Source organism: Martes martes (genome assembly GCF_963455335.1).
Source record: "Martes martes genome assembly, chromosome: 16".
Classification (NCBI taxonomy): Eukaryota; Metazoa; Chordata; class Mammalia; order Carnivora; family Mustelidae; genus Martes; species Martes martes.
Genome location: NC_137904.1, coordinates 32,620,740 through 32,646,051, shown reverse-complemented (window position 1 = coordinate 32,646,051; position 25,312 = coordinate 32,620,740). Strand labels below are relative to the sequence as shown.

Here is a 25,312-nt window from a genome sequence, read left to right as displayed (position 1 = left end):
AGAAAAGGTTTTTATTCATATGTGAAGGTTCTAAACTTGAGGTACATGAAAGTATATCGATCCTCTAAAAACCAGGCTACACACGTGTGTGCATCTGGCCAGTAGTCACTAGCTGCTAAATTAGAAAAAAGGTTGTGATCTTCATCTTACCACAATTTCATCCTCTAAGGCACTAATGATGTGAGGTGTACAATCTGAAATATACAGAAATGATGTTTGTTCACCTTAAAGAGTTCAAAATATCTTGGACTTTTATTCTGACCTGTACTTTCGTCATGTAAGTCAATTCTAGCTGGAATGGGAATATGGCAATCCTAGCCAAGAGGAGGGCAGTATTTCTAGTCTAAAATACGGATGACTGGTGCCGGTTTATATGAGAGGTGGTAGCAGAAGCTGCTTATACATCCAACTTTATTACAGATATTGAAGACTGTTTGGGTGGCAGTTCCTCTCCCAATAACTAAAATAAAGAAATTTCTCTTACACAGCTAAAACCTAAATGGTATTAACAGTAAACATTTTATTATATAACAGGAGTTAAAGTTTCAAAAATCTTAAACAAAACCAAAAGCCATTCTGGAAACAATGAGAAAATTTTACAATAAAAGCTGCCTTTCACTTTTCAGAAATGTGAACTAAAAATAAATTGTTAGATGTGCTGCAAACAGGGCCAGTGGTTCCGTCTATTGCAGCAGCTGAACAACGTGTGAGCTAGGGGGTCACTGCCCTGATGGTGACTGAAGCAGATGAGGAGAGGCTGGAGCTCACGAGCAGGATGCTCAAACTCTGGTCAGGAGTCCACCTGTGATCCAAATCCCATCAGTCTGACAAGTCACTCTGATCCAGCACGATTATCCTGTGTGTGTATTTTTTAAAAAACAACAACAAAAAAAAGGAGTTTCGAGTTGGTGTACATGTTTTTTAAAGACACAAACAGCAGTTTCTTTCTATTCAACTGAACTCAAGGGAAAGGGATTTGGATCTTTATAAATTCAAAGGAGATAATCAACTAGCATATCATGGGAATGCACAATGACTGCAAAGCAACTGATAGCACCATTCTGTCCTGTCAAAAACTGCTCTTGTGCTGACTCTACTATTTTACCAAAGTTGGCATGAATTTCCCCTTATATTTCAATTAACTATAAACATTAACAGATAAAAAAATCCAGCAACTTTGAATTCATTATCATTTTTAAAAATTATCAGTAACTTGAAAAAAAAATTATCAGTAACTTGATCATTCATGTTTATTCAGATGCTGGTGAATGTTTAAAGCCTGCTCCTATTTCTACAGACAGTGAACTTTGACCTATAAGCATTTGCCAACTCATTACCTGGATGGTTCAGACCAACCCAGTCGCTTCCAAAAACAGGGTTTTAGTTCCTCTTGATGTAATATAGAAAGAAGAAAACACAACCAGATTATTGTCTGGGTCAAAGTGTGCCAGTATTTAGAAGTCACGTTACAATGTTCTCTCTCTAGTTTAGGGTGGACAACAGTCGTTTTCTTCTATAGAGAGAGACTCTTTCTAAAAACACGATTAATGGGCCTTCCCTCCTAACATTCCGCAGCTCCCCATCACAGCAATGGACAATAATGATGCTAATTCACAAAGCCCCTGCATTATGTTCTCAGTGAATTCAACACTAGCTAAATGCTCACACACACTGGGCCTTGTGCCAGTCAGGGTCCCAGAGGAAATCAAGTACACCCCAAGCCCTTTAATGAGGTGACTACTTACACAGGTATAGTCAGAGTTAAGGGAGCAAACAAGGGATGGCAAGACATCCAGTGACTAGCAGCAGACGCAAGCCATTATCACTCCTAAGTCTAAAGGGACTGCGATGGAGGTGGGACAGAACAGTTACTGGAACCCAGTGATAGCTGCAACTGAGAAGGACAGGCTGCCTTACAGAAGCTGTGCTTCTGGAGGGATACCACTTCTATGCAGAGATGAGGTGCACTGACCAACGGGAAGCCTGCTGGCCAGGAAGCCCAGAAGATACAGTCCACAAAGCAAAAACAGGGCAGAAAAAGGAGGAGAATGAGAATGAACCAGGGAAAATTGGGATGCAAGGGATACCAGATATTCTGAAAGAGTTAATATTTCTAACTTCCTAAATAGGAGGAACTTAAATATAGAGGGGTGTCATTTGTGAATGATGCCTAAAGCTCTGTCGAAATAGTTTTGAAATAAGATTGATTTATACCTCTCGTATTACTTGTAGACTCCACTTAATTTCCACAGTTTATGATTTCTTATCAGATTCTACAGCCTCTGTGTGAGCTAAATATAGAACTCCTTTGAAGACACTAGACAATTAGAAGCAAAACATCTTTCCAGACAGTGTGCAAGATAAGAGGAGGAGGGGTGCCTGAGTGACTCAGTGGGTTAAAGCCTCTGCCTTCAGCTCAGGTCATGATCCCAGGGTCCTGGGATCGAGCCCCGCATCAGGCTCTCTGCTCCGCAAGGAGCCTGCTTCCTCCTCTCTCTCTGCCTTCCTCTCTGCCTACTTGTGATCTCTGTCAAATAAATAAATAAAATCTTTTAAAAAAAATAAAAAAATAAAAAGATAAGAGGAGGAGACTAGCCAAAGGCTTGCTTAGAAATAGAATTGGATGTTGTTACGGTTTTGTGATGAAGATATGACTGGCAATTAACAGAAAATGTAGCTGAACTACAGGAGAAAAACATAGAAGGATTAGGTATAGCATCTGGGAAATATTTCTAAATAACTCAGATGTTCATCATAGCCCAAAGACTCCAAGCTAAACAATCATTCATTCATACCTTCTTCAGAAGTTCCTAAAAAGCTGTCCGATTTCCTTCTCTCTGATTTGATCCTTTCTTCTCCTTTTCTCTTCTTTTCACCAGCTTCTTGATCCTTGATATATTCCTCCCTTCAATGACAATGATTTCGAGCATCAAACCATATGCACAATGGCCAGGAGAACAGGACCGTTCCAAAGAAATCACAATAGATAGCACTAGTGGCCAGGCATTGGCTTGGGTGCAGTAACGTACATTAACGCATTTAATTCTTATTACTACTATATGAGGTAGTCACCATTACCATTACCATCCCCATTAAGCGATGGGGAAACTGAGGCACAGAGAAGTAAGTTATGGCCTCACTAAGTCCTGGAACTGGGATCCAACCCAAGCAGTCCGTCTCAGACTCTGCTCTCAACCTCTAGGCTATATTATTCACCTCCACCCAACCCCCACCATTTTATAACCACCATTTATTTTATTATCTCACTTTATTTCCTGAAAATCTCTCTGAAGTATCCGATTGAAGTATCTAATGATTTTAAAGACCATGTTTGCCAAACTAGTAAGCAGAAAGCATCTGCCCCACACAACGGTAAGCTCCTGAAGGGCAGAGACATCCATCCCTCTGCTTCAGCACAGCACCTGGCTCACCGTCAGTGCTCAAAAGATTCTGGCTCAACCAACTTGACACTGTTTAAGGATTTTTCTTCTGTTTTCATTAGCTAAATATCCAAAACAAAATATGTAAAACAAGAGAGAAAATAAAGCCAGCTGGAGCAAAAAGGATTTTTCCCTCCTAATCTCTCATCACTAAGAATCATAGGCTCTAGAACTGGAGGAAGCCTTCAGGCTCTCTTCTACCTCCAGCCAAATGTCTGGACCCAGTGTTGTCTATCTAGCCTGCGCTTGAGTGGGAGGAGCTCCCGGTCAATGGAGTGTAAAGGCAATTGTTTTCTCTATCAGAAAGCTATGGCTCTTAGAAAGCATATGCTTTGCTAAATAAAAAATACCTAACTCTGCAGTTTCTAGTCACTAGCTCTGTCCTTTGGGGCAGAAGAGAGTAAGCACACTCTCCTCACTTTATAGTATCTCTGGTGTTTGAGGACAGCTACCAATTCCTCTACCCCATCTGTGCTTCTCGGGTTAAGCCTCTCCAGCTCCTTCAGCTCTTCTCACAGGACATGGTTTCCAGACGTCTGACTGTTCTAGGGCCACCCTCTTCTGTTTGTCAACATCTCTTATAAAATATGGCACCCAGAAAGACACCCCACACTGTGTCCCAGGAATCCTCTCTCTAGTGTGAGACATCACCTTGCCTGGACATACAATTGTCTGTCCAGCATTAATGCTGCACTGACTTTTTTAGCATCAGACTGAGACCTCATGGAGTCACTACTTATGGACTCTTCAAGAAAAATTTCTTGAATTCTTACCATGTCTCGAAATCCATGTTAAATGCTGAGCATATAAAAATAAGACACAACTTCTTCCCTCCAATGAATTTACAGTGAGGAGGAGCTTCCAGTCAAAAATTCTCCATTTGGCCAGATCCCTCACATTCTACACAGTTCAATGCTAACCTTCATCTTTTAGAGAAATCTAACATTTCCACCTGTCAAAACTATTTTGAATCCACAGTCTACCACCTATCACATTAGCATTCATTCTTAGATTTGTGTTATCTAAAAATCTGATAAGCATGCCTTTTCTGATTTAATTCAAATAACTGATGAAATGTTGAAGGTGACAACAGGGCCAAGGTACAGCCATCTTAGAGGCCTCTCTGTATACTGATATCAATCTGGGAATCAGTATCTTGAGCACTATAGGTGGTTGGAGGAAGCGGGGCAGACAGGAGTCAAGGCTGGCTTAACAACAGCAATGTAATGACATCACCAGACACTCATTCTTTAAGGAGTCAAGGTATTTTTTTAAAAAACCTAACATTTAGACCTCCTTCCTGAAAAAGAAGAAAATGATCCTCTGATGGGAGAACAATAACCTTGTAGAGCCTTCAGGGAGATCTTGTAGCTCCGTGCTGTCCTCGGGGGGCTGTAGCCATCTTTCTAGGTCCTCATCGAGAGTAGAGTGAGCTCTGTCCAAGGGCAAGTGAAGAGATTTGAGACAATTCTTGTCCCATGACAAGGAGGCAAAGTGTTTTAGAGTGGGAAAGGCCCTTCAAACCAGTGCACTGTACACATGAGAAAATGAGAGCACGGTGAGATTGTATCTAGAGCAGCAGAGGTCACTTAGATCTGATTTAAATGCAGACCAAACTCTTCTTTAGGCCCTTGACCAAAAGCCTCAGCACCCCTAAGAATAGTTATCTCCCAAAGTCCAATGTTAGACTCAGTCTCAATTCTAGGTCATTAAGTCAATTTCCACCTGAAGTTAGAATTGTACACTCACTCCTACAACTACTTTGGAGGAAGAACTACCTCTGAGGCTACAGGATGCAGAGAGTGTTTTCGGAAGGCCTGAAAAGTTGCTCTGTGGGCCTCAATCTGTGTCCAGTACAGCCAGCCCTTTTGGAAAACAGTAATAGCAGCTAACTTTGGATCACGAGCAAAGCACTTTATACAACCAAATTTAACTTGGACTTTTTGAGCTAATCGTCTTCTCTTGCTTGAATAATGATGTACATTTTTACTGAAGGTGTTCTAGGGAGATGGAAGGGCGGGATTTATATCATATATTATAGAAAAAAGATTTCTTTTTTGAAATTATTATTTTTTAAATATTTTTTTAATTTACTTATCCGTGAGAGGAGAGAGAGAGCGTGCACAAGCAAGGGAGCAGCAGACAGAAGAAGCAGGATCCCCACTCAGTAAGGAGCCCAACAGCAGGACTCCATCCCAGGATCCTGGGATCATGGCCTGAGACTAAGGCAAATGCTTAATTGACTGAGCCACCCAGGTGTCCCTAGAAAAAAGATTACTAAAACTTTAAAGAAGTATGTATCTTCCTCCCCCTTTGCCTCTTTGTTTTTTTCTGTCTCCCCAGGAAGGACCTTCCTTGCAGGTCCCAGGACTCCAGTCTCCTCCTCTACTTCCCAGACTTCCCTTACAAGTCTCTTTCTTTTCCTTCCTCACACAGAATAATTTAGCCCTTGCAGAGTGTGACAGAAACTGGATTCACTATCTAAAAGATATTCACAGCACTCTTCTCCCTTGCCTTCCTCTTCTATAGTAGCTAAAAAGCTAAAAACCCAATTTATAGTCTCCCTTGTAATTGAGGGTGGTCATGCATCACATTTGGCCACTGAGATATAAGTGCGCACTGCTGAGGAGGGCTTCTGGGAAAGTTTCTGCTCTCCAGATAAAAAGGGGCAGAGTCACAATATTCCTTTGCTCCACCCTTTTATCTCTGCCTGGTGTGTGGATAGCAGCCACCTTGCAACGAGGAGGTGACAAGTCTGAAAATAAAGATCACCACGCTATGGTGGCAAAGCAAGAATATCAAAGAGCCTAAGTCCCTGGTTGCATCACCAAGCTGCTACACCAGGCATGCCCTGCCAACCAGTGGGACTGCCTCTTGTGTGAGACAAACCCATCAAAGCACAATGGTGGGGTTTTCTATCATCTGCAGCTCAAAGAATTCTCCAGGCTACCCTAAGGATTCCCAGGACCAGGATTAGGATAAGGTGAATGGTACAAGGATAGAGTCAGATCCCCTTTTCTTCAAATTTTAGACATTCTGCTCATCATGGATTTTTTGGCATCAATTTTCATTTTTAAAAATACCGCATTAAAATAATGTATCTTGACTCCTGTGTTTTTTAAAATAAATACTTTATTTATTTGACAGAGAGATAGAGAGCACAAGTAGGCAGAACAGCAGGCAGAGGGAGAGGGAGAAGCAGGTTCTCTGCTGAGCAGGGAGCCTGATGCAGGGCTCGATCCCAGGAACCTTGGGATCATGACCAGAGCTGAAGGCAGACACTTAACCAAGTGAGCCACCCAGGTGCCCCAACTCCTGCATTTTTTGGTGTCTTCTCCTTCAACTTTGTGCCCAAGGAGTGTGTCTCACTCACCTCACACCGGTCCTATTCCTGAATGATGGAACAAGGCAAGAGAAGTCAGAAGGCATGAGAGGTGAACTGAAGTGGTTTACCTTACAGCATGGGTCAAAGGAGAGCCCTGAATCAGGAATGGAATGAGGTTTTCTGAGGCAACCTTGTGTTTTTAGACTCAACTGTCTGGATGATTGCCCCCATTTTTCTCTTATTTGGCTACAAAGATGTAAAAATTCTCTTCCGAGGCCTTTAATTGAAACATTTTTGAAAAAAGCTGAAACCTATGTTTGCCTCACAAAATGAAGTAAAAACAAACAAAAACAGAAAAAAAGCAACTTGACAAGAAAAAAATCCTATTAAAAAATGGGCAAAGGACTTGAATAGTTATTTCTCCAGAGAAAATCTACAAATGGCCATGGACCATATGAAAAGTTGCTCGACATCACTCATCACTGGGGAAATATAAATCAAAACCACAATGAGATATCACCTCATACTCATTCCATTAGAGAGGCTACTATTAAAAAAAAAAAAAATAGGGGCGCCTGGGTGGCTCAGTGGGTTAAAGCCTCTGCCTTCAGCTCAGGTCATGATCCCAGGGTCCTGGGATTGAGCCCCGCATCCGGCTCTCTGCTCAGCAGGGAGCCTGCTTCCACCTCTCTCTCTCTGCTTGCCTCTCTGCCTGCTTGTGATCTCTGTCTGTCAAATAAATAAATAAAATCTTTAAAAAAAAAAAGATTAAAAAAATAGAAAATAACAAGTATTGGCAAGGATGTGAAGAAACTGGAGCCCTTGTGCACTGTTGGTAGGAATGTAAAATGGTGCAGCTGCTGTGGAAAACAGTATGGTATTTCCTCAAAAAATTAAAAATAGATTTACCATGTGATCCAGCAATACCACTTCAGGGTACATATCCAAAATAATTGAAAGCAGGATATCCAGAAGAGATATTTGAACACCCATGTTCATAGAAGCATTATTCACAGTAGGCAAAAGGTAGAAGTAACCCAGTATCTACGAATAAATGAATGGATTAACAAAATGTAAGATACACACACACACAGAGGAATTCAGCCTTAAAAAGGAAGGAAATTCTGGGGCACCTGGGTGGTTCAGTTGGTTAAGCATCTGCCTTCAGCTCAGGTCATGATCCTGGGCCCTGGGATTGGGCCCCACATCAGGGAGCCTGATCTCCCCCTCCCTCTGCTGCTCCCCCTTGCTTATGTGGCTCTCTCTCTCTCTCAAATAAATAAAATAGTTAAAGAAGAAGAAGAAGAAGAAGAAGGAAATTCTGACCATGTTGCATGGATGAACCCTGAGGATATTATGCTAAGTGAAATAAACCAGTTACGAAAGATAAATAATGAATGACTTCACTTTATGAGGTATCAGGAGGAGTCAAACTCATAGAAGCAGAAAGTAGAACGGCGGTTGCTAGGAATTGAGGAAAGCAGGAATGGGCAGTTGGTTTTTAACAAGTACAGAGTTTCAGTTTTGTAAGACGAATAAGTTCAAGAGACTGGTTGCACAACAATGTGAATATACTTAACACTACTGAACTGTTATGTTTATCTTATCACAATGGTAATTAAAAACAAAAAACTTTCAGGAATAGGGGCTATTAGGACAATATGAAGAAAGACCTTTTCTTCCCATCTTATTTGTCAATATCAGAAGAAAACTAATGCAAACTGATATGGTATACTAAATCCTTTCAGAAATCCTTGTGCTCGCTTCGGCAGCACATATACTAGAAATCCAGCTTTTTCTGTTACCTCTCTGTGTCCTCTTCTAGATCCTGAGTTTCTTTGGTCCAAAGCGTACTGCTATCTTCTTTTTTTTCACTGTTAGTTTGTTGTTCTTCTAAGTGCCTTTGATCTAAAAACAGTTGAAAGATTTTATTAGAACAACATCAAAAAACAATTGAGAAAGTCTGCCTTAAAATGGAGTGCAAAAAATTAAGGCTAATCAGTGCTCCCTGAAGTATGCATTGCACGACTTCTTCCCAGGAGAGCCAGAGACCAGGTGGCAGTCCGCAGGGCGCCTGCATTCACAGCAGCTGCTTCTGGGGTCTTGGGAGCTCTCTGGTGCCAGGTGAAGCGACAGGAAACTTTACCTGTGCCAAGACTCAAGAGAGACGGAGGAAGCAGAGGAAGCAGAAGAAAGAAAGGGCACATAGAAGAAGAGGCAGGAGACCCTGGAAACAAATTGCCCAGATTTACACTGGGGGACTACCCTGATCTAACTTGTTAGATGTTTCTAGGTTGAAGCCCCAAGGAAGGAATTTGGGTGGGGAAGTGTAGTACCCTGTAATCTATGCCAAGCATTTCATAATGTTATCTCATTTCATCCTGCCAGCAGTCCTGTGAAGGGAAGGTTTGTTCACTATCTTACAATGTAGCAGGCACTGTGCATACCTCAGGAGGTAGGAATTATCATCCACATTTTACAGATGAGGATGACTGAGGCTCAGAGACATGAAATCATTTGCAGTACAAAAGTGGCAACTGAGGTGGAAGTGTCCCTGACTTCAAGGTCCACAGGACCCCAGATGTACCAATGTGCTGCCAAAGACAGTGTTACAGCAAGGCCCTGATGAAAAGGACCTGGGTAGTTGGCTTACCTTTTGCAGTGATGCCTAGATGACTTGCTGTGTTCTCCCCCAACACTGTGGATGAGGCCTGCTGCTTCTTCAAGTGCTCTGTCACAATTATACAAAAGCAGAAGACAACTTACTTCTTCCTTTACATATCACACCATTCTCTAGGGCAGTGGTTCTCAAAGGGCGGCCCTCGGATCAGCCTCAGTATATTCACTCAGTTATACTCAGCATACTCTGAGTTAGATGTGCAAATTCTCAGGCCTCATTCCAGACCTACTGAGTCAGAAACTCTGGGGTTGGGGCCAATCAATCATATTTTACAAGCCCTCCAGGTTACTCTGACAGCTGGTAAAGTTTGAGAACCACTGGTCTATGTCATTCAATTCCCTCCAACAGTAAAAATAAAAACAAAAATGGTAACGATGATAGGTCACATTTGCAGAGCCCTACATGGCAGGTACTGTTTTTAACTTACACACATTCATTCAAGATTAATGTTTGCAATCTTCACAACCCTACAAGACTGATCATGTGATTGCCAATCCTGTTTAGCAGATGAGGAAATGAAGGTAAAGAAAGGTTGAGGACCTTGCCTGGCATCACATAGAAAGTAAGATTCAGAGCTGGGATTTGAACCTAGATGGTCCAGCTCTAAGATCTATGCCCCTAATCTGTATTTTATTCTCTCTCAAATAGTGTGGAATAACATCAAAGCAACTTCCAATTTTCCCCACCTCTGTAGCCTATATTTCATATTTTTACCAAGTTTATAAAGAGACAGAAGACAAAGAATATCCATAATTTCTTCTTCTTTTTTTAAAAGATTTTATTTACTTACTTGACACAGAGAGATCGTAAGTAGGCAGAGAAGCAGGCAGAGAGAGAGGAAGGGAAGCAGGCTCCCTGCTGAGCAGGACCCTGGGATCATGACCTGAGCCAAAGGCAGAGGCTTTAACCCACTGAGCCACCCAGGCACCCCAGAATATCCATAATTTCTAGTTCCTAAAGAATTGACCGCAAGACCAAGACAAGTGTCTGCTAGACCCCACATACTGCTTTGCATTTGCTAGCTTTACAGTATGCTTCAGGTGCTCCCAGAGCAAAGCAGGAAGATAGCTGGGAGGCAGCACACACAGGGACAATGGGTTCGCTGATGCAACCCTATTGTGTGCAGGCACAGGGCTCTCTCTTCCTGCAGGTCAGGAAGTAGGCCCTTCCTGCCGCTCCTGGGCATCAAGGGGCCCCATTTGATCATTTCAAATAATCTGAAATTTAAAAATCCATTTTTATCCTTGTTAAAAATAGTCTCTTGTTGGTCTTAAAGGATCATCTTTATCCTAGGGTTCAAGAGGATCCTCCCCTTTAGGCCCTGTCAGAAGACTAGAGCTTTGGATGTGGGTCCTCCAAAAGAACAGGTGTCAGCACCAGGGCACTTCCCAAAGCTCTCTTGCGGTGGAACAACAGAATAATATACAATAATTGCATGGGAGTGTCCATTATTAGGAGAAACTACCCAGGTGCCCTTGCGCTTTTGTCTTTCTGGGAAATTACTAACTCATGTCAAAGTACAAACATCATCTAGAAACCTGGTCCAGGTAATTCCCATATATAAAATGAGGGAGGGTTTCTGCAGCGTATACTGTGGTACAGCTGTGCCATGAGGCTGGAGCCCAGGAGGAAGCCTGCTAACAGCTGCTGAAATGAGGGAGTCCATACGGTGACTGAGAGAGAAGACAGCAGGATCCAGAGGGAAAGTATCGCTAAGGTCAAACTGCAAAGGATCCTACAAATCCTGCCGTAAGTCATGACCAAGAACAAATGACACTGAGAATTTACCTGAGCTGGACATGTGTAGGTGACCTCTACTCTTACAAGCAGCAGTTCTATTACTATACTAAGAAAAGCAACTAGAGAGAAGGAATTTGCAAAGACTCCTGGGGATTTCTATAGAAGGAAAGGGTGTAGGGGTGGGAGCCCTAAGAGCTTCACCCAACAACCCTGTGACCCTGTGGAATTGGAGGAGAGGTGTGATGAGGTAAGAAGGGCCTGTGAGTACAGAAAAAGAAACTAAGGAAGATTCTGGCAGCTCTGACTGGTTCCACCCTAGTTCTTGTACCACTAGGAAAGTAACTTATCCGTGATCCCGATACCTTTAATACCTCCCGCTAATGGCAAAACTGAAAAGTACAAGATGTCTTGGCCTCAGTAGCCAGACATCACGCCTCCAAATTATGGTTGGTTTGGTTCAAAAAGGAAGTGAAAAATTCCTTTAATAAAAGAATTTCATCATAATAAACCACTCAAATATTGTTATTTCTCTTAGAATCATTACCATAGGTCCTTTAAGTAACAAAATGACAACAGACACAGGCTAGTTATCCTGGCCAGGTTTCAGTAGTAGTGCGAGGCCCATTTCATTGGAAAACTGCTCCTTTCTGAATTGTACATTCTATCAGACCTTCTGAGAGGCTTTTGTACCAGTGCTTACACATGAGACAAAGAACCACACTGTGGTCAGTGACCATAACAAACAAGGCCACGGAGCACATTAGGTATTGAATATCCCTTACCAATTTCGTCAAGCAGCTCCTGAGATGGTGGTGGTAGCTCATCAATGTGACGCTGTGAAATGGCTTCTACTAGTGCTTAAAAAAGATAAAGGGGGAAATGACTTAACACCTTCCTGGCCCTGAACTGGATTTTCACATCTTCCACATGGACTTAGGACCTCTCAACAATAAAACAAAAACTAAGGCACGGAGACAGACTTTCACATTAGCAGTCCTACCTGAGACCTCCTAACATGTGAATGGATATACTCCCACTTTTACTTCAAACCCTTTCCTACTTTGCCCCATACCCACCCCAGTACTGCCTGATCCGTGTCCTTTCCTCCCCAAGGATATTGGGGTACATGAGGTACAAATTCTTACTAAGTGGCTGGGGGCTCCCGGAGGGATACAGAGGCTCTGGACCACTCAAAATGAACAAAACATAAAGAGGGAGGTCTTTCTCTATAGATTATCAGGCCAAGGGATAAGAAGCAACCATTCTTTGGGCCTTTCCCTAACTGCTCAGTTGTAACACTAACCAAAACCCTTCAGCATAATTCACAAAATCCAAGAACTGTGCCAAAACATAAGACATTAAAATTAGTATAGCAAAGGCAACACACCTCAAGGGCTGTTAATACTCTCATATCTTTTGATTTGAAAACTATCTCCTAAGAATCTATCCTGAGAAAGGTATCAGAGGTACAGATAAAGATTTTTGTACAAAGAGCAAAAATTAGAAAACAATATAAATCTTCAACATAAGGGCATGGCTAAGTAACATATATAGAATGGACTATTGTAACTTCCACTGACTAAGGGGAAATCCTCAAAATATAGCATCAAAGAAAAAAAAAAAGGCCAGAGCCGACACACAATTATGATCTCAACTATGCTAAAAATATATACATTTTTGTATATTTCTAGAAATATGAAATTAGAGGAGTGCCTGGCTGGCTCAGTCAGTACAGCATGCAACCCTTCGTCTTGGGGTCTTCAGTTTGAGCCCCACGCTGGGCAGAGAGTTTATTAAAAAAAAAAAAAGATGAAAAAGATACATACCAAAATAATACAAGAACTTAAAAAACTGGTGGTAGAATTAAATGGTAGGTTTTTTATAGCTCTTTTTAATTCTCTAAGTTTAATGAGTATGTTTTACTTTTATAATCAGAGGGAAAATAGCATTTCTATTTGAATCTAATGTAGCATCAAAGATGAGACTAAGGTTCCCTTAAATTGGATTTTTTTTTTTTTGGTTCTATTTTGATATTAAACACAGGTTACCTTTTGGTAGGCTCCTTCTCTGGGTGGCATGGGACGATATGTCAGGTGACTTAGCAATGCTGGAAGAACCAGCCCCAGTAAATGCAGACAATCTTTTCTATAAGTAAGACATAAACATGGTAATTGACACATGTATTGAGCTCAAAAGACCCATGAAGTTCAATCACTTCCAAGATTAAGCCTGTGTTTCACTGATGGAAGAAGCCACTTGTTTTGTTGATTGAGTCAAACTCATTCTAAAGGCCCCTCCTCTGCAATCCCTTCTCACCCCTCTTTGCCTCCCCAGTGCCCAGTACTTGCCTTTGTGTTGAATAACGCCAGCCTTTCTCACTAGATGGGGAGCTCCTCCAGAGCAGAGACTATGTCTATCTTATTTATATTTGGATGCCTAGAAGAGGACTTGGCAAGCTATCTTGCACTTAGAACCTGTCCAATTAACAGATGGCTGAATGAAGCATAAAGTTCTTTATTGCCCTACTTCAGAGTGGACATTTTGTGAGTCAAATGCCCAAAGAAGATGACAGTTGACTTTTATTTTTTTTAAAGATTTTATTTATTTGGCAGAGAGAAATCACAAGTAGGCAGAGAGGCAGGCGGGGGGGAGGGGGGGGAGCAGGCTCCCCGCTGAGCAGAGAGCTCGAAAAAGGACTCGATTACAGGACCCTGAGATCATACCCTGAGCCGAAGGCAGAGGCTTAACCCACTGAGCCACCCAGGAGCCCAACAGATGATTTTTAATTGAGGGCCAAAGCAAGACATCAATCTGCCTATAGAATGGTCAACAGATTTTTGATGAACAGTGCCAAATAAGGAATTTGTAGTTTTCTTGAAGAGATTATATGTATGAAATATGAGGGAGAGAGAAGAGAAAAAGAAAAGGATAGCGGGGGAGGAGGAGAGGAGAAGGTAGTACACAAATATTTGTTTTTATTGCAGACTATTGGTCAGGAGCTCAGAGAAGGTGATCAATCAAAACTCTCAGGGAACCAAGCAGAGGAGGCATCAAAGGGAGAACCCAAGCCTCCTCAAGTGAGTAGAAGATGTGTAGACAGAAAGTACACTGCAGGTGAAGGTAGTAGCATCATAAACTGTGGCAGTTTGGCTCTTTAAAGAAATTGCCAGGGCACCTGGGTGGCTCAGTCAGTTAAGCATCTGTCTTCAACTCGTGTTGTGAACCCAGGGTCCTGGGACTGAGCCCCGTGTCAGGCTCCCTGCTCAGCAGGGAAACTGCATCTCCGTCTGCCTGCTACTCTCCCTGCTTGTGTGCTTGCGCTCTCACTCTCTCTCTCTAAAATAAGTAAATAAAATCTTTAAAAAGAAAGGAAGGAAGGAAGGAGGGAGGAAGGAAGAAAGAAAAAAATTGCCAAACATTATTTCTGGTGTGGGGGCGGGGGGGACACAAAAACCCAAGATATATCCTATAATACAGACTCAGAGAGACACCCCAAGGAGGCCTAGAGACGATCCAGCTTATTTCTTGTTTTCTTTGTAAAATGGATTTGGAGAAATCTTAGTACTTTGGATCCCTAAAGCCATTGGGCTGACTCCATGAGTATGGAAAGTGGAGTCAGTATACTTACAAGATCAGTCAATCTTGAAGGGACAGTTTCGGAGGATGTAAGAAAGGAATCTAGGCTCTTTGCTTTCTCTCGAACTGTTGAAAATGTATCAGATGAAGTTTGAATAGATTCCTGACTGTTCCAGCACGAGGTAGACCCTGTTTTAATCTGAAATGTGATACTTTCAAGGCAGTCTTTATACCGGCTGGCAGCTGAACAACTTGACCCTGTTGTAGAAAAGAGGGCAATTATTGTCCAGGTCCTTTGCATTATTTAAAAACAAAAACATAAAACTCTATATCTATTCCAGGGATTCTCTGAATTGTTAATAACTAAAATAACTGCTGATATGAGATGTAACTCCTCAAAGTAAAAAAAAAAAAAGACAGTCTCTAAACTTGGCCATCAAAATAAAGGGAGATTATTTGAACCACAAATATACTGGGACTAAGGACACCACAGAAAGGCTATTTGATGCTGGCTGTTGAGATTGCAGGACTCAAAACTATGTACATTTAAGCACAATAGGTTTTGAGTTACAAACACAAGAGAAGCCAATGTATTTGCACTAAATTTAGTAGTGCTAAAGTACAAAGTACAGTTTGCACTTGCATGTCTCTACCACCTAAGTAAAAAAAAACTTCCTATAGCTGCTCAATAACCATCACCACCAATGCCTACGTGGGCCCCCATGGGATTATCCCCACCAGCTCTAGAACTAAAGAGACACCTCTGCACTGTGGGGAAACAGCTGCCAGTCTGTTCTCATAGCCTGGCTTCCCAAAGCCAGTGGGGCTGAAACCGTTTTTCTCCCAGACACTTCTCCTCCCTGCAGTGGTTACCTGGGCTGAGTGGAGTGCTGACACTTGTAGGTGCGTGGTTTATTCTGGGTGTTTTGCATGAGACTTCCTTAAAAGAACCACCTTGTTCGTAGGAGATACTGGAGAGGTCTTGAATGTCTGTCAGGGATCTAAGAAATTAAAAGCACAAAGTAATTAGGAGATGTTTAGAAAAATCAAGCAATATATTCCCAAGGGGTACTTTTTAAGGATGCTCTTGACAATAATCTTTATTTGGCAGTAGGCCAGAATTAGACTATCTTAGAATATCTTATGTATCTGAAAGAGAATATTAGGGAATATCCTAAAAAGAGATAATAACTTTACACATATCTCAGCAGCTAAAAAGAAACTATTTCCACAGATGAAAATATATTTATGTGGAAAACAGATTTCATCTACCTCAAGTGTAAACTTATTAACATCATCATCATTATCATGTATTTCCTTGATTATAAGATGCTATTGATTTAGATCACATCCTCATAACAGCTTTTTGGTGAAAGAAACACGCTCACATTAAATGTATATGTAAAAATGGGAAGAAAGTATTCTCTTACAAATAAGGAAATACTATTCCCCTAAAACCAAACTTTACACAGCATCCTTAGGCAACCCTTTGGTGGCCCTACATGTCTTTCTCTTTCAGCTTCTCTGATGATTCCTTTAATGTCTCCTCTTGTTCACCTTCAGAACTGTAAGAGAGAAAGTGAGAAAAATTATATGAATTCCCTGTCAGCAGAATGCTCCAACCTGGTACAAGGGGACCAGTTTATCAGCCCTGTGAGAAGCAGTAGGAAGGGCACTAAACTCAGAAATAAAAAGTAGTTTCTGGTCCTGGGTCTGCTACTGAGTAGCCATATGTTCTCAGGCATGTCTGGGCCTTGCTCTGGGCCTCAGTTTCATCCCCAGAGGTTGAATAAATGCCCTCTAAGCATCAGCCCATCTGAAACCAGCCAATGATGGTATATGACAGTAAGTTCCTGAGGAAATCAAGAGAGCATAGGAAATCTGCTGGTCATGGAGGCTGGAGCAAAGGGCACAGCCGTGGGGCCTTACCAACTGTGAGACAGCCTCCTGCATGGATCATCAGGCGAGGCCAAGAGAGACTTATGCCAAAAAATGACCAGAAAAGAATACTGAAGACACACTTAACTTGTTTCTACTTTAACCACTGTCTAGATTCCATTTCAATATCTGTTGAGTACAAACTACAATTGTGTATTGCTAAATTCTTCTGTATGTTTTCATATTTTTAATCTTTGCAATAATCCTATGAAACCAATGGTACAAAGGAAAGAGCAAAGATTTTGGACTGAGTTGTGACTTTATTAATTCTATTCACTGGAGTATTTGTTTCTCTTCTAAGCATACAGTAAGACAGCACTTCTTGCCCTCCTTTTATAAGTGGCCACATGACTTTTTGCAAACAGTGAAATACAAGTGAAAGTGACTGGAATCACTTTTGGGCAGAAATCTTAAGGTCATGTTCCCTTTTTTCCTACCTGAGCAATCAAGGAAATACAAAGATGGAGTCTTCCTCAGCCTGGCTCTTGGATAGAAGGTAATGTAGCACAGACCACTTCTAGTCAATCCATGATGGACATGGAGCATGAGCAAAAAACAAATTTTTGCTGTTTTGAGGCACTCAACTCTGGGGTTGTTTGTTATATAGCATAATCTAGCCTATCCTGACCAATACATCTACTTACTAACTATAACCTTAGAAAAAATTAACTTTGCTTTCCTTATTCGCAAAATGGAGATAACAGTATACACCTCAGAGGGCTGTTACATAAATTAAATTTGAGAAAACCAAGTACTGGTATATGGTAGCTGCTTAGGAAACACTAACTATAATTATTATAAATAAAAAAGTTGAAAGGGAGTCCAAGATAACAGAGGAGTAGGAGACTTAAATTTTGCCAAGTCCTGGGAATTCAGCTAGATTGCTATCAAACTATTCTCAACACCTACGAATTCAACTGGAGAACAAAGAAAATAGTGGTAACTCTATGAACAGAAAAATGACCATTTTCTGCAAGGTGGGATGTGCAGAAAAGTGAATCTGAGGTGATATATGGGAAGATAGACCGGGGTGGAGGGTCTTTGTCAGCTGGCCACTGGCAAGTGATAGAGCAGCAGAGCACAAAATCAGAACTTTTAGAAGTCTGAGCCACGAGGGACATTTCTCTGGTGGCTAAGTAGGGGGTGGAACCCTCACTAGGACAGTGTGGTTTCAGGACCCTCAAGGTCACAGAAAGATTGGGGGGTACCCGAGTATGGCAGAGCTCCCAAGTATCCGAGTGGGGAAACCGGCTGCAAAGACAGAGCTGAAGAGGGGTCTCTTAGCTCGGGGTTGCCATAAACTGTGATCCGCAGCACAGACAGGCCACTGCCCTTCGAGCAGGGATGCCACAAGTGGCAGATCGGGGAGACCCCCCTTTCTCCACTAGGAGGAATGGCACAGGAGCACACTGCAGGAATCTTATAGGTTTGGAGACTCTAAATGGGGCCATGCGCCAGAGATAGAGATGCTCGGTCACAGGCTGGGTGAGCACGGTGTATGGCCGAAGACCAGGGAGACAGGAGGGATTGACTGCTTTTCTCTGCGGGCACACTGAGGAGTGGGGCCCCAACTCTCAGCTTCTCTGGGGCCAAAGATTGGGAGGCCACCATATTCATTCTCAGCCTCCAAAGCTGGATGGAAAGCTTTCAGGGAACAAAAGCTGCTGAGAGCAAACCCAAGCAGATTACTCAGCCTGACCCCTGGCAAGGGCAATGCAATTCCGCCTCAGGCAAAGACACTTGAGAATCACTGCAATAGGCCCCTGCTCCAGAAGATCAACAAGAATGTCCAGCCAGCACCAAGTTCACCAGTCAATGAGAACTGCACAACTTCAGCACTAGGGGAATACAGCACATAGAATTCATGGCTTTTCCCCCCATGATTCTTCAGTCTTTCAACTTAAATTTTTTAAATTTTCTTTATTTTTTTCTTTTCTTTTCTTTGAATTATTCTTCTTTCCTTTTTCAACCAACTTCTTATCAGTTCTTTTTTTTTTTTTTTAAAGATTTTATTTATTTATTTGTCAGAGAGAGTGAGCACAGGCAGACAGAGTGGCAGGCAGAGGCAGAGGGAAAAGCAGGCTCCCTGCTGAGCAAGGAGCTCTATGTGGGACTCGATCCCAGGACACTGGGATCATGACCTGAGCCGAAGGCAGCCGCCCAACCAACTGAGCCACCCAGGCGTCCCTTATCAGTTCTTTTTAAAAAATCTTTTAAAATTTTTATTCTTTTTAAAAAAATTTTTTTAATTTGACAGACAGAGATCACAAGTAGGCAGAGAGACAGGCAGAGAGAAAGAGGGGGAAGCAGGCTCCCTGCTGAGTAGAGAGCCCGATGTGGAGCTCGATCCCAGGACCCTGAGATCACGACTTGAGCCGAAGGCAGAGGCTTAACCCACTGAGCCACCCAGGTGCCCCTAAATTTTTATTCTTACAGTCATATTCTATCCCTTCATTGTACTTAACCTTATTATATATATATTTTTTTTCTTTCTTTCTTTAAAATTTTGGGATACAGCTTCTCCTAACAGATCAAAATATACCCAAAATCTAGTGTATGGCTGTGTTCTATTCATCTGCCTGATCACATTCTCTCTTTCTCTTTTTTTTTTTCTTCTTTCTTTAACCACCTTACCAATTCCTTTTTTAAAATCTTTTTTTTAAATTCTCATTTTTACACTCATATTCCATTTAACCTTATTTTTGTATATATGTAAGTTTTTCTTTCTTTAAAATTTTGGGAGGCAGTTTCTTCTAACAGACAAAATACACCCAAAATCTAGCGGTGGCTCTGTGCTATTCAACAGCCTGATCATATTCTTCATTTTTTATCTCCCTTTTTTTCCTTTTCCGCCTGGTTTCAGGTCTCTTCTGATTTGTTTAGTGTATATTTCTCTGGGGTTGTTGTTACTCCTTTGGCATTTTGTGTTCTTGTTCATCTATTCTTCTCTCCACAAAATGACAAAATGGAAAAACTCACCTCAAAAATAGAACAAGGCAGTACTGACTGCTAGGGACCTAATCAATGGGGACATTAGCAAGACGTCAAAGCTACAGTTCAGAATAATGATTACAAAGATGCTAGCTGGGCTTGAAAAAAGCATAGAAGACCCTAGAGAATCCTTTTCTGGAGAAATAAAATCTAACCAAGTCAAAACCAAAAAGGCTATTTATGAGGTACAATAAAAAATGGAGGGTCTAACTGCTAGGATAAATGAGGCAGAAGAGAGACTTCAAGCTCTATTACAAAGCTGTAATCATCAAGACAGTACAACAACAGTCACATAGATCAATGGAACAGAGTAGAGAGCCCAGAAATGGACCCTCAACCTTACGGGCAAATCATTTTCAACAAAGCAGGAAAGAATGTTCAATGGAAGAAAGACAGTTTCTTCAACAAATGGTGTTGGGAAAATTGGACAGCCACATGCAGAAAAACGAAACTGGACCATTTCCTTTCACTATGCACAAAAATAGACTCAAAATGGATGAAAGACCTCAATATGAGACAAGAAATCATCAAAATCCTTGAGGAGGACACAGGCAGCAACCTCTTCCACCTCAGCCACAGCAACTCTTTCCTAGACACATTGCCAAAGGCAAGGGAAGCAAGGGCAAAAATGAACTACTGGGACTTCATCAAGATCAAAAGCTTTTGCACTGCAAAGGAAATAGTCAACAAAACCAAAAGACAACTGACAGAAGGAGAGGAGATGTTTGCAAATGACATATCAGATAAAGGGCTAGTATCCAAAATCTACAAAGAACTTATCAAACTTAACACCCAAGGAACAAATAATCCAATCAAGAAATGGGCAGAAGAAGATATGAACAGACATTTCTGCAAAGAAGACATCCAGATGGCCAATAGACACATGAAAAAAGGCTCAACATCACTTGGCATCAGGGAAATACAAATCAAAAACTACAATGAGATACCACCTCATACCAGTCAGAATGGCTAAAATAAACAAGTCCGGAAATGACAGATGTTGGCAAGGATGTGGAGGAAGGGGAACCCTCCTACACTGTTGGTGAGAATGCAAGCTGGTGCAGCCACTCTGGAAAACAGTATGGAGGTTTCTAAAAAAGTTGAAAATGGAACTACCCTATGACCCAGTAATTGCACTACTGGGTATTTATCCCAAAGATACAAATGGAGGGATCCAAAGGGGCACCTGCACCCCAATGTTTACAGCAGCAATGTCCACAATAGCCAAACGATGGAAAGAGCCCAGATGTCCATTGACAGATGACTAGATAAAGAAGATGTGGTGTGTGTGTGTGTATGTATGTATGTATATATGTATATACATATATACATACACATGGGACTATTATGCAGCCATCAAAAAATGAAATCTTGCCATTTGCAACAACATGGATGGAACTAGAGGGTATTATGCTAAGTGAAATTAGTCAATCAGAGAAAGATAATTATCATATGATCTCATGAAATGCGGAATTTGAGAAACAAGGCAGAGGTCATAGAGGAAGGGAGGGAAAAACGAAACAAGATGAAACCAGAAAGGGAGACAAACCATAAAGCCTCTTAATCTTAGGAAATAAACCGAGGGTTGCTGGAGTGGAGGGAGTTGGAAGGGATGAGGTGGCTGCATAATGGACATTGGGGAGGGTATGTGTTGTGGTGAGCACTGTATATCATGTAAGACTGATGAATCATAGACTTGTACCCCTGAAAAAAATGATACGTTTTATGGTAATTTAAAAAAAAAGTTGAGGCCTAGAGATAGGGAAAATAAATTGAGTGTTATTGTATCAGACATTTTACATCTATTATTAGTTTTTATAATTAGACTTTTTCATTTGAGGTCACTGCATATTCACATGAAGTTTAAAGAAACATACTTTACCCATGTTACCCCGAATGGTAACATCTTGCAAATCCATAGTGTCAAACCAAGACACCAACATTGATATAGTCAAGATACAGAACATTTCCACCACCACAGGGATCCCTCATGGTGCCCTTTAAGATTTTATTTATTTATGAGAGAGAGAGAGAGAAGATAAGCAGGGGAAGGGGCAGAGGGAGAAGCAGACTCCCCGCTGAGCAAGGAACCCTCTATGACCCAAGCCCAAGGCAGATGCTTAACTAACTGAGCCACCCAGACGCCCCTCATGCTGCCGTTTTATAGGCATGTCTACTTCCCTCCTACTGCCTGCCTCTACCTTATTCCCTGGAAACTACTCAAATAATTTTATAATTTTGAGAATGTTATGTAAGTGGAGTCATATAGTAAATAACTTTGGGGGATTGCTCTTTCCACCCAGCACAACCCTCCAGACATCTATCCAGATTGTTGCATGTATCAATAGTTCATTCTTTTTTGTTGCTGAGGTGTATTCCATAGTATTGGATGTACCAGTCTGTAGAATCATTTACTTGTGGACAACATTTGGGTTTCCAGTTTTTGGTTATTACAAATAAAGTCGCAAAAATAAGTAAATAAATAAATAAAGTTGTTATAAACATTCAGGTATGTGTTTCCTTTATTTATTTATTTATTTGAGAGAGAGCATGAGCAGGAGGGGAAATCCACTCAGATTTCTGAATACAGATAATACAGATAATGACTCCTGAATACAGGAATAGAGATAATCACTGAATTATCATTGAATACAGGTAATGACTCCTGTTCACGATCCTTCACAATCCTGCTGAACAAATCCCAAGAAAGTTAAGGTACCCAGAGCTAATTTTTCTGACATGGTGGTTAGAACACTTGAGGACGAGCATTATATAAATATAGGTATTATCACCACTTAACATTACTTCTGTGAGTCTGAAACTGTGAATGAAAGACTAGCACATACCTTCGTATGGGTTGGAATTGAGACCTGGCCAAAATCTCAGCATTCCTTCCAGGTTTTTTTCTCATTTGGAACTTTTCTTCACCTGAAAGAATAAAGTAAATGCATTTTTTTAATTGAATTTTTGCCAACTCAGACTGTTACTTTCATTCCCTAGAATTCCCCTTGGTGTGGTCCAGAATAAGAAATAATCTGAATAAACAAAGTACTTCCTAATTGGGTTTGGACTGAGTGCTGTAGGAGAGGTTTTTGCTCTGAAAGTTTATTTTCCTTGCTCCAAGGGGGTAACTACATTCTGACACTCAGAATACAATCAAGCCATTTACTGGCCTTTCAGTTATAACCACTCAGTTATTTCTGGAGACAAATGTTTTGTCTTTTCAGGAAGGCAAACTGACCTGGTTCCTGTCAACAGACACCAGGGGGCGTTGAAACCAAGAACTGTTTGTTCACTAAAGATTCCAAACAGAAAAGACCGTTAGCTGGGCATTCCCAGAGTGCTAACTGTGCCTCTTGGCCAGCCATCAGGCTCCACTTAAAGCGCAGGGTGGTGAGACAACACTAATTCAACTCTCTTCTGTTCTCCCTGACATCGAGTGTCCAAAGTTACTCCCCACCAATTCTCAGTAAGATACTTTGCTGATCTCAGGGCAAACAGGGCCACTAACCATATTCCTTCCCACCACTATACTGCTCTGGTTTATAGAGCCTTCCCTCTTGGCAAATGTTCACGATCCCCTTGCCATTCCTTAGGAACACGTGGTGTGGTGGGCAATGGGGCAGCCCACCAAAGCAGTGTCACCTTTAGCAGGTACCAAGGAGGTCTCTACCCCAACAGTAGAGAAGCATTGGGGTTCTTCTTCTCATGACACTTGTTCAAATACCTAGAAAGCATAAAACTGGAAAGCCTAATGGAATGCCTAATAAACACAATTAGAGCTGGAGGAACACTTAAGAGATTTTAGAGTCTCTCTCCTTTATACAAAAGGAGAGTGGGGTCCTGGGGTGAAATGACTTGCCCAAGGTCATGCAGTGGGAAGAAAAAAAAAAAAGTGGCAGAACTGGGCTTGGGACCCAGCGTAGGTCCAGTTGTTACCCATGGCATTGCCTAGTATGGAAGGCATACATGTCAGAGCCCTAGTGCAAAAGGGGGGAGAGAAAGGCCAAAAGCAGGAAATGAGTGGAAATCAGAGGCTTCTTCATGTACTTCAGATGTCTATATCAAACTAGCCTTGGGTTTCTGACCTACCTGCCCCATAACTTCTCTATCCCACTCAACCCTCTCCCAAACAGAAGGGAAATGGCTACGTGCAGGCAAGGCTCACACAGAATATGATCATGGACAGAGGCTCCACAGAAAAGAATGGATGACCCCAGACCCAGGTCTGGGGACTTTTAACACATGTCATCCCGAGGATTTAACTGTCCATCTCAAAGCTTATTGCTTCTTAAAATGCTCTCGGCTGTGACAGGAGTGATGAGGGAGCAGGAGGCTGGCTGAGGACAAAGCAAAAGCTGGCACCTTGCACCCCCTCTCCATCCGCTCCCCTCGGTGATGTGTGTGGCATTCCTCAGGTACCCCTGACTGCCAAAACAAATAGTTAACTCACAATCCTGCAAGACAGGAGTCTCCCTTGGTTTACAAATGTCCTAGAGATCTATGAACAAAGAAGTTACATTATCAATAGCACAATTTCCAGAGGCAAATGACTCAGTTCCTCAAGCCTTAATGTCACCCTCCCCTCCATAAACAAAACTGAAGGAGGCTGGGGTAGAAGGAAATGTAAGTGAAGATAAGTTTCTTCTATACCTAAATCTCACTAACAAAGACGCTTGATAGCAGAATTGTGACATTTCACCAGGAATCTCCCAACCATCTTGATGTTAATGGCTTGCCAAAAGACAGCATTGATCAAGCCTCCGGTATCCCTGCACCTTGGAGGCCTCCTTTAACATATGAAAACTCTGTTCAAATCTCCATTTCCCTCACCTTCCCCCAACCGCAGGGTACAGAACCTGCCATCCCTCACAACCCGGGGCAGCTGCATCTCTGCCTGCCCACGGGTCCTGTCCCCGTGCTTTAATAAACCACCTTTTGCACCAGAGACGTCTTAAGAATTCTTTCTTAGCCGTCGGCTCCGAACCTCACCCCACCGAACCTGACCTAGGTTCTAGAACTTCATCAGGAGTATGAATCAGGTTAGAGACAGAAGACAGTGCAGCAGGAGGAAGGGAGTGAGTAAGTTCAGAACCCAAGCCCACCATGCCTGGGTTCAGAATGTTGAGACATGACCACAGACATCTACATGGCTCAGGGGGTGGGTAATTGGTTTTAAAACTGATGGCTACATACCCTAAAAGAGTGAAAGTGCATAATTTTTAAAATGTCTGTATCAGAACCAGGGGTTCACTTATCTCTTATCTCACCCGGGCAGCTGATCCAAGGTTAACTTCCCATGGAAGGGAAAGCAGTTGCTGAGTTATACAGAACTCAAGGCCACCCAAGGGAAGGATGTTATGTTGACTGTGCACTACTGGCTGTTATTAACTCTTTGCCAAGATGCTAAGCAAGCAAAGGAAAACGCTTTTTGTGGTGGAAAAGGACATGAAGAGAAGTTCTAGTTTTTGTTGTGTCAATAACAAGTTGTATGGCCTGGGCAAACCCCTCAAGTCAGCTCAGTGAAGACAACCAAGCACGTGTGTGTGCCCTAAAGGGGTGAGGAATCTAATGAAAGATGGGAGGGGGAGGGGGCAGAAAGGGAGGGGGAAGAAAGGGAGG

General features: G+C 41.9%; 1 protein-coding gene across 2 annotated transcripts in view; it reads right to left on the bottom strand.

The window, feature by feature from the left end:
• Positions 1-498: 498 nt before the first annotated feature.
• Positions 499-25,312, bottom strand: part of TEX14 (testis expressed 14, intercellular bridge forming factor) — a gene marked incomplete at its 5' end in the record, with an annotated part of 94,733 nt that continues 69,919 nt past the window's right edge. For both annotated transcript variants that reach the window (XM_080826964.1, XM_080826965.1), the window contains 12 exons: positions 499-856; positions 1,338-1,389; positions 2,796-2,905; positions 4,783-4,875; positions 8,571-8,673; positions 9,419-9,496; positions 11,968-12,036; positions 13,234-13,330; positions 14,814-15,019; positions 15,635-15,762; positions 16,264-16,326; positions 22,537-22,618. In XM_080826964.1, coding sequence (XP_080683090.1) covers positions 820-856; positions 1,338-1,389; positions 2,796-2,905; positions 4,783-4,875; positions 8,571-8,673; positions 9,419-9,496; positions 11,968-12,036; positions 13,234-13,330; positions 14,814-15,019; positions 15,635-15,762; positions 16,264-16,326; positions 22,537-22,618 — 1,118 coding nt within the window. In that variant the 3' untranslated portion in view covers positions 499-819. The remainder of the gene's footprint in view (positions 857-1,337; positions 1,390-2,795; positions 2,906-4,782; positions 4,876-8,570; positions 8,674-9,418; positions 9,497-11,967; positions 12,037-13,233; positions 13,331-14,813; positions 15,020-15,634; positions 15,763-16,263; positions 16,327-22,536; positions 22,619-25,312) is intronic.